General features: G+C 38.7%; 1 protein-coding gene across 1 annotated transcript in view; it reads right to left on the bottom strand.

The window, feature by feature from the left end:
• MELK (maternal embryonic leucine zipper kinase) overlaps positions 1 to 12,713 on the bottom strand; it is an 89,991-nt gene that overhangs the window by 14,311 nt on the left and 62,967 nt on the right. The window contains 3 exon segments of the mRNA XM_032308332.1: positions 530 to 761; positions 5,341 to 5,463; positions 10,444 to 10,575. Coding sequence (XP_032164223.1) covers positions 530 to 761; positions 5,341 to 5,463; positions 10,444 to 10,575 — 487 coding nt within the window.

The raw sequence follows: 12,713 nt of genomic DNA on the forward strand, positions 1-12,713 counted from the left end.
AGTTGTAATATCGGGACACAGATCTAGATACCTAGAAGGACATCACAGGTCTCTCCTGTCTGTTGGGATAGGGGCACGAACAGGATCAGATACCAGAACTGGAGATCCACATGAGTAAGAAGGGCTCAGCAGAGACTTTAGCTTTAGCCATGATAAGTGGGGGCAAAGGAGAAAGCAAAGTCTAAACATGGATATATAACCTTGGGCAAATCACTCCTCTGAGTCTCAGGTTCTTTGGCTGTGAAAAATGCAGGTGAATGAGATGAGCTCCAACTTGCTTTTTGGCTTTGATATTCTATGATGCTATAATTCAACTCCATATAAGTGAAAAAGAAAAAAAAAATCACTTAAGAAAAATTAGAAGTTGACTAAAATGCTTTCATTTCAACCAATGCAAATAACGTATGATAAAAAAGCAGAAATTCCTGAGAGCAATGCTAGTCATTTTTGACCTGTTACAGGTTTATTTAGATGGTAAGCAGAATGGAATTTAAAGTATTGTACCCCTGATTAGTCCACATACAAATACCTTTTGAGGGTGTAGTGCAATGATTTGGTGTGGAGAGTATTTCTCTGTTATACTGGTTCTTATTAACTGGAGTCTTCGGCTCAGGAAATACAAAGCAGTCATCATCCTTTACAGCAGACTTAGGCGTAGGTACATTCTCTTTGTTCTTTAACTTATTGGCAGATGCTCTGCATAATACTGGAGTTAATGATTTAGATTCCAGACCATTTGATTCTGTCCAATGCTTGGCAAACTGGAAAAAAAAAGTTCCTGGATAAAGCACACTGATGAAGAAGAAAAGTCAATTTCTCTACAACATGCCTTAATCATTTGCAAATTACCTTGCACCATTTTTATTAAAATGAAATACTCTCAAAAGGACATTATTGGCAATATCAGGAAATTTGAAAATGTAATATTCAGTTCTCTTCAGTACATGTAGATCACTTTAGTCTGTTCTATTGACGGATCATTTCAACATGTTTCAGGTCAAATGTTAAACATACCCAGATCTAGGCAATACTGAGAGAGGCCACAAATAAATCCCTAAGAATTGTTTCCCATGCCTAGATTGCCATGGTCTGTCTCTAACACGTATCAAAAAATGAAAGTTTAGTCAATGATTAGAGCAGAAAAACCATGTGAAAATACTCTAACAGAAATGTTGGATACAAAATACTTTTTAATCCTTCTGAATTTATGGTTGAGCTTGCCACAAAAGTAAGGAAAATCCTCAGAGGGCAAACTAAAAAGAGGAGCATGAATCCAGAGAAGTAATCAAGGCTGAAACTAACTGTCCACTGCTCTAAGGGTAACTACCTACTATGTCAGATAAATGACAGAATGGGTTTTAACAGCATGGAAGCCTTAGACCTAGAACTAAAGCTCTCAAGAAAAACCAAAAGGGGCTGTAACTAAAATGAAAGGAAGAATTAAATATAATTCTGCCCTGGAAAGGAGTTTTGTGCAAAAATGTGTCTGTCCTGGCCTTGACTCTGGGTTTATGTAAAGCAAAAGTCTCCTTTATTTATTTTTTTTTTAAAAGATTTTATTTATTTATTTATTTGTCTGGGGGTGGGGAGCACAAGCAGGCAGAGAGGCAGGCAGAGGCAGAAAGAGCAGGCTCCGCACTGAGCAAAGAGCCCAATGTGGGACTCGATCCCAGGACCCTGAGATCATGACCAGAGCTGAAGGCAGCAGCTTAACCGACTGAGCCACCCAGGCATCCCCAAAAGTCTCCTTTAATAATCTGTAATTTCGCATAGGTTTGGGAACCGAATTCATACTACCTGCATGGTCCTACCTGCATTCAAGGATAATATAATACCTAGTTCTTAAACCATTCCAGAGAATTAAAAAGGAAAGGAACACATTCCAATTCATTTTAGAAAACTAATATAATCATAATACCCAAATCAGATAAGATTAATACAGAATGGGATGGAAAGCAAGAAAAGGAGAAAAAAAGCCTTTCACTCATTATTTGACATTGTTCTATATTGTTTGAATGTTTTGCAGGATGAATATATCCATATATTACTTCTGTAATAATAAAAATAAAATTTTCAGAAGAAAAAAGTTATAGGCCAATTTCATTTAAGAACATAGAAGCAAAAATTCTAAACAAATTTTAGCAAACTAAACCCAGCAATGTATTAAAAAAATAGTAAACTGGGCTTATATAAAGAATACAAGACTGGTTTAATATCAAAAGTATTGATGGGGCACCTGGGTGGCTCAGTGGGTTAAAGCCTCTGCCTTCGGCTCAGGTTGTGGTCTCGGGGTCCTGGGATCAAGCCCCACATCGGGCTCTCTGCTCGGCGAGGAGCCTGCTTCCTCCTCTCTCCCTGCCAGCCTCTCTGACTACTTGTGATCTCTATCAAATAAATAAAATCTTTTAAAAAAATTTTTTTAAAGTATTCATATAACATGTAACATACTCCATTAATGAAAGGAACAAAAACAGATGATTATCTTAGTAAGTAAAGTTTACCTAATTTGTTTACTGCAACAGAGATTCATGATTTTTAAACTAACCTTAGCAAAATGGGACTAAATGAAGAACATGTCTTAACCTGATAAGTAAGAGGCGGGAGGTGCAGTGAAGAGAGGAAGAATGACAAGGACGGGGAGAAAGAGAGTGAGGGAGAGGGGGAGGGGGAAGGTAAAAGAGGGAGAGAGAGAGAAAGAAAGAGAGAACAAACATAGTTAATGATAAAAAGCAACTTTATTTATTTATTTGTTTGTTTATTTATTTTTATGATTGGGAAGAACACAGACTGTCTGCTATATTGCTAGGCCTACTAAGTATAGTAATAAAAGAGAGGATATTAAAGGCATAAGAATTAGAAAGGAAGAAACAAAATTGCCATACACAGATGATATACTTTTTTACACAGAACACTCAAAAAATATACAGACAGGGGAGGCTGGGTGGCTCAGATGGTTAAGCCTCCGACTCCTGGTTTTGGCTCAGGTTTGTGATCTCAAGGTTGTGAGATCGAGCCTTGCACTGGGCTCCCCACTCAGCATAGAGTCTGTTCAAGATTCTCTCCTGCTGCCCCTTCCCCAAATCCCACCCCCAGCTCACACACTCACTCTCTCTCAAAAAATCAAACAAACAACACATTACAAGAATTTAAGAGTTTAGGAAAGTTGTTGAATATAAGATCAATACATAAAAATCAATTTCATATCCCTACACCAGTAATAGAAAATATGATTTTAAAACACCTACCATCCCAACAGCAGGAAAAAAAAAAAAGAGTACTTAGGAATAAATCTAATAAAAAAAATATAAACTTTTTTGGGGGATATTTGTAAAAGTTTATTGAAAGCCATTATCTAAAACCTAATAAATTAAGAGATGTACTGTGTTTATGGATAGGGGGATTTGAGGGTCCAGATTTCAATTTTTCCCAAATTGAATCTTAAATTCAATGCAATTTCAACATTTGAGTATATGTGAAATTTGTCAAAATGATTCTATAATGTATACGGAAATGCATAGGGACAAGAATAGCTAAGACTTCCTAAAGAAGAATAAGATGGGAGGAAACTGGCCAACTAGATAGAAGAACAATTATAAAATTAAAGTAATTAAGAAGTCTAGTATTAGTGAAAATAAACCAATAAAACAAAAATATAACCCATAAATAAACACACTCCAACAACTTGATATATGACTGAAATACCACTGTAGATCCAGTGGTGGAAGAATGGACTTTTCAACAGTGGAGATATAACTTTATACTCATCAGATATTTAAATATGTGGAGCAATGGCAACATGCTTCTACTGCTGGTTGAAGTATAATTAATACAACCACTTGGAGGGAAAAGTGGCTGGTAAGGTTGAAGATACTCATTCCTCTCCCAAGTATACACACAGTAGGACTCTTTTTTTTTTTTTTAAAGATTTTATTTATTTATTGGACAGAGAACACAAGTAGGCAGAGAGGCAGGCAGAGAGAGAGGAGGAAGCAGGCTCCCTGCTGAGCAGAGAGCCCGATGCGGGACTCGATCCCAGGACCCTGAGATCATGACCTGAGCCGAAGGCAGCGGCTTAACCCACTGAGCCACCCAGGCGCCCTACACACAGTAGGACTCTTACACATATATAACAAGGGCCTTGCTGTGCACAAGAGTTAGCATAGTAGGTCCTGGCTGGAATCTGGGAAGTGAGCTTTTAGAAAGTTCCGAACACAAGTCTGTTTGTACCTGTTTGTATAGCTGGGGCACCGAACCCTGCCGTACCAGGTTGTACAGACTACAAGCAGTGTGATTTATGATGAATATCAGCTTTCCTTCTAGTAGTCTAGAATTTATGTGATTATGACTGATAGCACTGACAAAGAGCCTGTGTAACCAGGCCCCAGTAAAAGCCCTGGATTTGGGGAGCCTAGGTGGCTCAGTTGGTTAAGTGACTGCCTTCGGCTCAGGTCATGATCCTGGAATTCCGGGATCGAGTCCCGCATCGGGCTTCCTGCTCAGCAGAAGTCTGCTTCTCCCACTGACTTCTCTTCTCTCATGCTCTCTCTCTTTCATTGTTTCTCTCTGGCTCTCAAATAAATAAATATTTAAAAAAAAAAAAAAAAAAAAGCCCTGGATTTAAGTGTCTAGTGGGACTCCCGAGCAGAAACAAGCATCCCTACTCCTGTATTTCACCGCTGGAGGAAGGAGCGTGCTCCGTGTGGCCCCTCAAAGACAGCGGAGGAATAACATTCATTGTACATCCCATAAGTTCAACGAACACCAATAAGATTTTTCACCAGTAAGATTAAAAAAATATATATATATATTATCAAAAGGAAAAAAGAACAGATCAGTTGCTTCTCTGAGTTGGGGGGGAATATGGAGTTGACGACGAAGAAGCATGAGGGCATTTCGGGGAGAAACAGAACAGTTCTTGATTTTGATGGTGGTTACATGACTGTATGCATTTGTCAAAACACAGAGAATTGTAGACTGAAATGGTGAATAATTAACCACATGTAAGCTAGACCTCATTTTTGGAATGGGAGAGGGGAGATGAAAGAAAGGGAGGCGAAAGAGGGGAAGGGAAAGAAGGGGAGAAAAAAGCAAAACGAGAAGCAGTAAAGTGCTCCAAAATGGGATCTTGGCTTTCTTCAACTTGGAAATAACTGGCTTCCCTTTCATACATATTCCAACAATCTCTCATTAATGTTTTCAATGGCTTAGGAATTCATTAAATTTCCAAGCACATACACAATACTGCATATTACAAGGAACTACTACACACACCCAATGAGAGTCTAGATGTTTTCATAACTAAGACATACACCGCTTTGAATAGTAATACAAACAACTAACCTGTGGTGTTTGAGGAGTGGCCACACCTGCTGATGGACTGTCTCTACACCAGTCATAGTCCATCAATCCAGGTACATGGTTTTCATCACTTGTCGTCATATCTTCTAGACTCAGATTCTTTGGCTATTGAAAACCAGAAAAACTTAGAGACAACACCAACGTGATTCAATTTTTAAAAGAGAAGGGAGTTGAGGGAAATTGGAAGGGGAGGTGAACCACGAGAGACTAAGGACTCTGAAAAACAATCTGAGGGTTTTGAAGGGGCAGAGGGTGGGAGGTTGGGGGAACCAGGTCGTGGGTATTAGGGCACGGATTGCATGGAGCATTGGGTGTGGTGCAAAAACAATGAACACTGTTACGCTGAAAAGAAATAAAAAATTAAAAAAAAAAAAAAAAGAGTATGTTCAAGGCACAGGGCAAGGCCCTGGAAGCAGAAACAAAGAAGACAGTATCTGAAGGAGCTCACCATCTAGGACAGAAAATAAAAAGTCAAAAAGCTCTAATACAAATTATTATGTAAGAGAATCTTGGACTCTCAAATAACATGTCTTGGAACATTTTTACATTATATGCCATACTATTTTGCTTATTATCATCAGATAATCACTGTAACAGCACACAAATAACATAAAAAGGTCTAAAGGGGCACCTGGGTGGCTCAGTCAGTGAAGCATCTGACTCTTGATTTCAGCTCAAATCCTGATCTCTGAATCCTAGGATTAAGACTTGCTCCACAATCAGGGGGCATCTGCTCCAGGATTCTCTCTCTCCCTTTTCCTCTGCCCCCCACTTCAAATAAATAAATAAATCTTAAAAAAAAAAAAAAAAGGCTCCAACAAAATAGTAAACAGAAGGGAAATGACTTAGGTTCTTTGTTGTTAGTACATACAGAGTATGCAGTAATTTCTCCTAGGAATAAACTAGCTCCATGAAACATCTCCTGGGGACAGAATATTTGGGATCCTGTGCTAACAATACCACTAGAGTCATTTATTTTCCCTCATTCTTCCCCCTCTACAAATTAAGGGTATACTAGACATACTCTAAATCCTAAGACTATGAAGTATAATCGGATTTTTTTTTAAAGATTTTATTTATTTATTTGAGAGACAGAGATCACAAGTAGGCAGAGAGGCAGGTGGGGGTGGGGAGCAGGATCCCCAATGAGCAGAGAGCCCAAGGCGGGGCTTGATCCCAGGACCCTGAGATCATGACCTAAGCCGAAGGCAGAGACTTAACCCACTGAGCCACCCAGGTGCCCCTATAATTGGATTTTTTATTTCTCTCTCCTTCCCTTCAACATCAAGTTTAGCTGGCCAAACAATTTTACTTGAGTTCTTCACACCTCATCATGTACTTCCCAGTTTCACTGCCATTGCTCCAATTCATGGACACATCTCAGACATGAACTATTCAAATAGGCGGTATGGTCTGTGCCACCAATGTTTCCACCCTCTCAGCCAGAAATGACAGAGATCTCCAATTATCATGAACTAGAACTAGCTACATGGAGTGCTAGGTGGAGAAAAATACTAAAGCTAAATCTAAGTTCAGTGAGGAGAAAGCAGTGTTGAATGAATGATGGCTGTCATGGGGGCTGTAGAAGGGAGTAACAACATACACATTCTTAACTGAACAAGTGTGGATAAATATTTCTAAATTACTGTCATGCTAGTGACTTATTCTATCTTGTTCAAAAATCAATGGCTCCCATTATCTATAGCATAAAGTCTAACTTAACCCTTCTGATATGGCATTTCAAGGTTCTCTACAATCTAGATCTCTCCTATTCTCGCAGCTCACCTCCTCCTTCTCTTCCTCTCACTTTGCCCCTACTTGATCCCTCCATCTCAACCAAAGTCTAGTGACTGCAAACAGAATATATAAAGCACATTTAGGTGCCTGAGATTTTGCTAATTCATTAGTGAATACTGTGTTCCTGCTTTTCCATTTTTTCTAGACTTGACTATGGATCCAGTTTGGGTCATCTATGGTGATCACTCCCTTCCTAAACCTTCCTAAACCCACTAGAGCACACCTCTAGCCCCTTATTGGCACCCAACATCTATTATTCCAGCATAGTGCTATCTTTATGTATGTCTTGCCTCAACTGAACTGTTATAGAGCAAGCATGGGGCTGAAAATGCTAATGATATGTTGATGATGTAGTCTTTTATGATTCTTTATGATTCTTGACTATATTATGCTTTCACTGAAAATGCCATCTATTGATTAATAGTTCAGGATTACCTGCTTTTTATAAACAACACCCCAGAGAAAAGGGATGATTCTATCAAGAAGAGTACAAAGGAACCTTGTTTCAAGCTTCAGTGATTTGCATAAAATCAGAAAACCCAAAATTTGATTTCTGCTCCATTTTTTTGTCATTAAAATGTCTACCTATCATAAAAATTGATTAAATAACATAAATGCCCAAGTAATTACATGATTAGGGTCAAAGCTCATTAGTTGAAAGAGAAGAATAAGTATCTTCCCAGATCTTTTCCACTTGAATACTTCATAAATGTTATAAGCAGATAAATTGTTATCAGGCCAATCCAGATGTAAGAAAATTCAAAGGCTTAGGAAAATGTCTCAGGCCTGTTAACTATGGTGTCATAAATGTAAAAATTTAGCTAAAGTTTATTAATAAAGTTTATTATAATTTAATATGCATGATTTATATATAATTTAAGATGAAATTAGAATTTATTATAAGTACAGACTTATCTACTTCCTTTCTGAAACTACCTTGATCAGAAACAGAGTTCATGGTTTTGTGTCCTCCTGAACCTAAAGGGATTCACTTCAGTCTGAGAGTTTCAAGGGTCTGGCAATGTGGGCAGGAGGAGTGACAGGACAACTCATGAAGTCCATGCATGAAAGATCTGTCTGCGCACGGGGTATTCACCAATCCAGTAAAGCTCTCCAAGAACAAACCAGAAAACCAACCGAGGAATGACATATCTCACTCCCAAGATTCCCTTACATAACAGCTACTGACACTTTTCGTGTTTAGTTTGATCAAGATATCAACTAGGAAGGGAAGAAGGGACTGGCAGGATTTGGGAAGAACATAAAATCCCTTATATCTGCAACACATGATTGACAAGTGCCAAAAAGAGAGTTAAATGAAGCATTAAAGGAATTCAGGCGGGTCAGAGGAAGACTCAACACAAGATCATGAAAAAGGTGGCTTTTTTTTTTTTTAACAGAGTTTTGAGACCTAAAGAAATAAAATCACCTCACCTACGTAGTCATTTAGGGTATACTGGATTCCATTAAGAGAGATAACCACCTCTCTCTGAGAATAATAAAAGTACAATTTGCTAGTGCTAGAATAACTTAAGTTGCAACCTAAATTAACTGAAGGGAAGACTTATTATATTACAAAGAACCACACCCAGCCAGCAAATGATGTGAAAGGCAGAACTTAGGTAACAAAGAATCAGACAAAAGACAGAGACTCATGTGAACGCTTAGGAATGATCCAGGTGCTTCCAAAACTGTAAAGCTTCTCTACCATTCTAAATGCTCATGACAAAGAAAAATGAGACAAAGAAGACAAAAATAAAAAAACTTATATGGTCACAACAAACTCATACAAGGAATTTGAATTACATAAGCTATAACTACTGCTCAAAACAAACCTAAACAATCAACATAAAGGACTATCAAAATATTCATTAAAATATTTCATGTCTATAATATAAAGTATAATATATCCTTTTCCAGAAATCTTAGTCCCAACAATATTTAAAATTTTTATCCACAACCCAAGATACAGTATCTTTTAAAAGCACTTGCATATACATAAATTATGTAAATAAGCATACTAAAAAAGACTGGAAAGATGCAGTCAAATAAAACCTATAGGTAGTAGGTTCATAGATAAGTTCTATTTTCCTTTGGCTTATCTGTGGCTTAAAATTTTTCTGCAACAATCAGAAATTACTTTTGTGGGATGCCTGGGTGGCTCAGTGGCTTAAGCCTCTGCTTTCGGCTCAGGTCATGATCTCAGGGTCCTGGGATCGAGCCCCGCATCAGAGGGTCTCTGCTCAGCAGGGAACCTGCTTCCTCCTCTCTCTCTGCCTGCCTCTCTGCCTACTTGTGGTCTCTCTCTGTGTCAAATAAATAAAATCTTTAAAAAATAAAAAATAAATAAATAAATAAATAACTTAAAAAAAAAAAATCTTTAAAAAAGAAAGAAAGAAAGAAAGAAATTACTTTTGTGAAAAACAGAGGGGAGGAGAGGATTATTTCAGTGCCATGTTAACATTCAGATTTTTAGGGTTCAAGTTCAGAATTTCCCATTTTCTTCACCAAAAATATTTATTTATTTATTTACTTACTTATTTAAATTTTATCCCCCCCCCCACCAAAAATATTTAAATCATAAAACGTCTTTCCTCTGGCTCCCTGACACCAGTGGTATATCCACTCATGAATGGAGCAAGCACAAGGCTGCTGAACGAGGCTCAATCCATTTAGCCTATGACTCTTGGTTTCAGCTCAGGTCATGATCTCATGACCATGATCTCATGGGTGGTGAGATGGAGTCCTGAGTTGGACGCCGAGCTCAGCAGGGAGTCTGCTTGAAGAGTCTCTCCCTGTGCCCCTCCCACTATGTGCGCATGCACACGTGCTCGCTCGTGCGCGCGCGCGCTCTCTCTCTCTCTATATATATATAATAAATAAATAAATGAATTTTAAAAAAGATTCTCCCTCTCTCTCTGTTAAAAAAAGAAAAAAAAAGAGAGTAGTCGGTGTTCACTCAAAAAGTTCTATCATTTCTGCATTTCTCTCCCTCTGCCTGAAGCTGCCCCTGCTTGTGCTATCAAATAAATAAATAAAATCCCTTTTTTTTTTTAAAGATTTTATTTATTTATTTGACAGACAGAGATCACAAGGAGGCAGAGAGCCAGGCAGAGAGAGAGGGAGAAGCAGGCTCCCCGCAGAGCAGAGAGCCTGATGTGGGGCTCAATCCCAGGACTCTGGGATCATGACCTGAGCCAAAGGCAGAGGCTTTAACCCATTGAGCCACCCAGGTGCCCCTAAATAAATAAAATCTTAAAAAAAAAAAAAAAAGGTTCTAACATTTACCTTGATGTTTGTGAGTGGGGTGATATTGGCTAGTCCACAGGAAAAAGAAGGAAGCCTTAAACGAACTGGTCTTCCCCGAGCCTTCTTGGCCAGAAGAAGAAGATAGGTAGCGGTGAGGTGATCATACTGCCACTGGAAAAAAGAAAATCAAGTTGTTTAGAATAGTAAAGTTAGTTTTCAGAAATAATGATTTATTTTACATTATTTTTTTTTCCATTCAGGAAAAAAAGCAATCCCCTATACCAACTCTTTTTCTCTCACACACAGTTTCTACTCCTCAGAGGGAACCCCCTCCTTTTTTTTTTTTAAAGATTTTATTTATTTATTTGACAGATAGAGACCAGAAGTGGACAGAGAGGCAGGCAGGCAGAGAGATAGGGGGAAGCAGGCTCCTGCAAGCAGAGAGCCTGATGTGGGGCTCGATCCCAGGACCCTGAGATCATGATCTGAGCCGAAGGCAGAGGCTTTAACCCACTGAGCCACCCAGGAGCCCCAGGGAACCACTTTTAAATACTTATAGCTATTTCTTCTATGTTTCTCTGTTGCTTATACAGCTTTAATTTTTTTTCAGCTTCAGATATTATCTATGAATTTCCTAGTATGGGAAATAAGGATTTAGATCTACTACAACCCCTTCCTGCCCCATACATTCTGCTTCCTTGCATCCTCGTACTATAATTTTATCACAATTTTTAGTTAAATCAATATTTATACTATCATGATTATGTAAACTAGTATTAACAACTGAATAGGGGTAATGTTCACAATATTTCATTGGTACCCTGACTCTATGCAATTAGAACAGAGGCTGAGAGGGGAGTAGGGTCCTGGGGCACCCTGCCATGAAGATCATGAAACTTTTATTTTTTATTTTTTTAAAGATTTTATTTATTTATTTGTCAAAAAGAGAGCGAGAGCAAGCACAAGCAGACAGAGTGGAAGGCAGAGTCAGAGGGAGAAGCAGGCTCCCTGCGGAGCAAGGAGCCAGATGTGGGACTCGATCCCGGGATGCTGGGATCATGACCTGAGCCGAAGGAAGCTGCTTAACCAACTGAGCCACCCAGGTGTCCCAATCATGAAACTTTTAAACACTGGGTCCCAGGGGAGACGGGAGGGAGGTGCCCAGGGGACCTGAGGGATGTGGTGGACAACGGGGAGGGCATTCCAAGTAGAAATTCTTTACTAATGAGTAGATAAATATTCTAATATCCTAACAACCAATATGGAACTGCAGCTAAACCACAGGGGGTACTACCCTTGTATTTCCTTCTTTTGTATCTTGGTTTTTCCTTAAGTTCAAAATAAAAAAGGGGCAGCTGCTCGTCTTACTAACTCAACTCCACACTCCCCAGCCCTCTTCATCTCCCCTCGACAAGTCCACACACACCAGCTAATCCGTTCCTCCAACATTGCCCCTTTGGAGACATTCCACCTGCTGTCAGCACTCCATGCTCCACTCTTGTCTGGCTTCTTTCTCAACCTGCAACTCAACTGTTGGTCTAGGGATTCCCTTCACATCTATTCTACAATGTATCGCCAGTTTCCCAGATCCTAAATATTCCTCTTTCTTGGATACTTTCTTGTCTGGGTGGAATACATCCTCCAGTAATTCCCTGAGGGTGGATGAATGGGAGGTAAATCTTGTGCGACTCTGAATTTATGACAAATGACTGCATTCCCTGCTCACACTTGATTCTGGTTGGGCTGAGTACAGAATTATAGGATGACAATTATTTTCACAGTTTTGAAAAAATTGTTCCATGCTCCTCTCATTTCTAGTACAGATACTGAAAAATCCAAGGTCTTTCTGACTCCAGGCCTTTCTTTATGATCTTTTGGAGACTTTTTTTTGGGGGGGGGGGGGTCTCTGGAAACTTTTTGAATATTCTCTTTTCCCCAGTTTTCTGAAAATTCACTTTGTGTTCATCTATTTTCATTCATATTTCCAAAACCTGGCTAAACCCCTTCCTGCTTAAAAAAAACTCAGTTTTACTAACTTAGAAACCATCAGTTCTGGAATATTTCTTCTTGTATTATTATTATTTTTTTATGTTTTCTTCCCTTCTTTCTTCTGTTTTATCTTCCTGCAACTTCTATTATTTGTATGTTGGACCTTTCTTACCCATTCTCTTCTATTTGTTCATTTATCTCTTTGTTCTTAGATTCTATTTTTAAGAGGTTTTCCTTTAATTTTACTTTCAATCATTTCTACTAAGCTTTTCATTTCTGTGGTCATATCTTAAATTTTCAAGAGCTATCTCTTGAAATGT

This window comes from Mustela erminea, chromosome 12 (genome assembly GCF_009829155.1).
Source record: "Mustela erminea isolate mMusErm1 chromosome 12, mMusErm1.Pri, whole genome shotgun sequence".
NCBI lineage: Eukaryota > Metazoa > Chordata > Mammalia > Carnivora > Mustelidae > Mustela > Mustela erminea.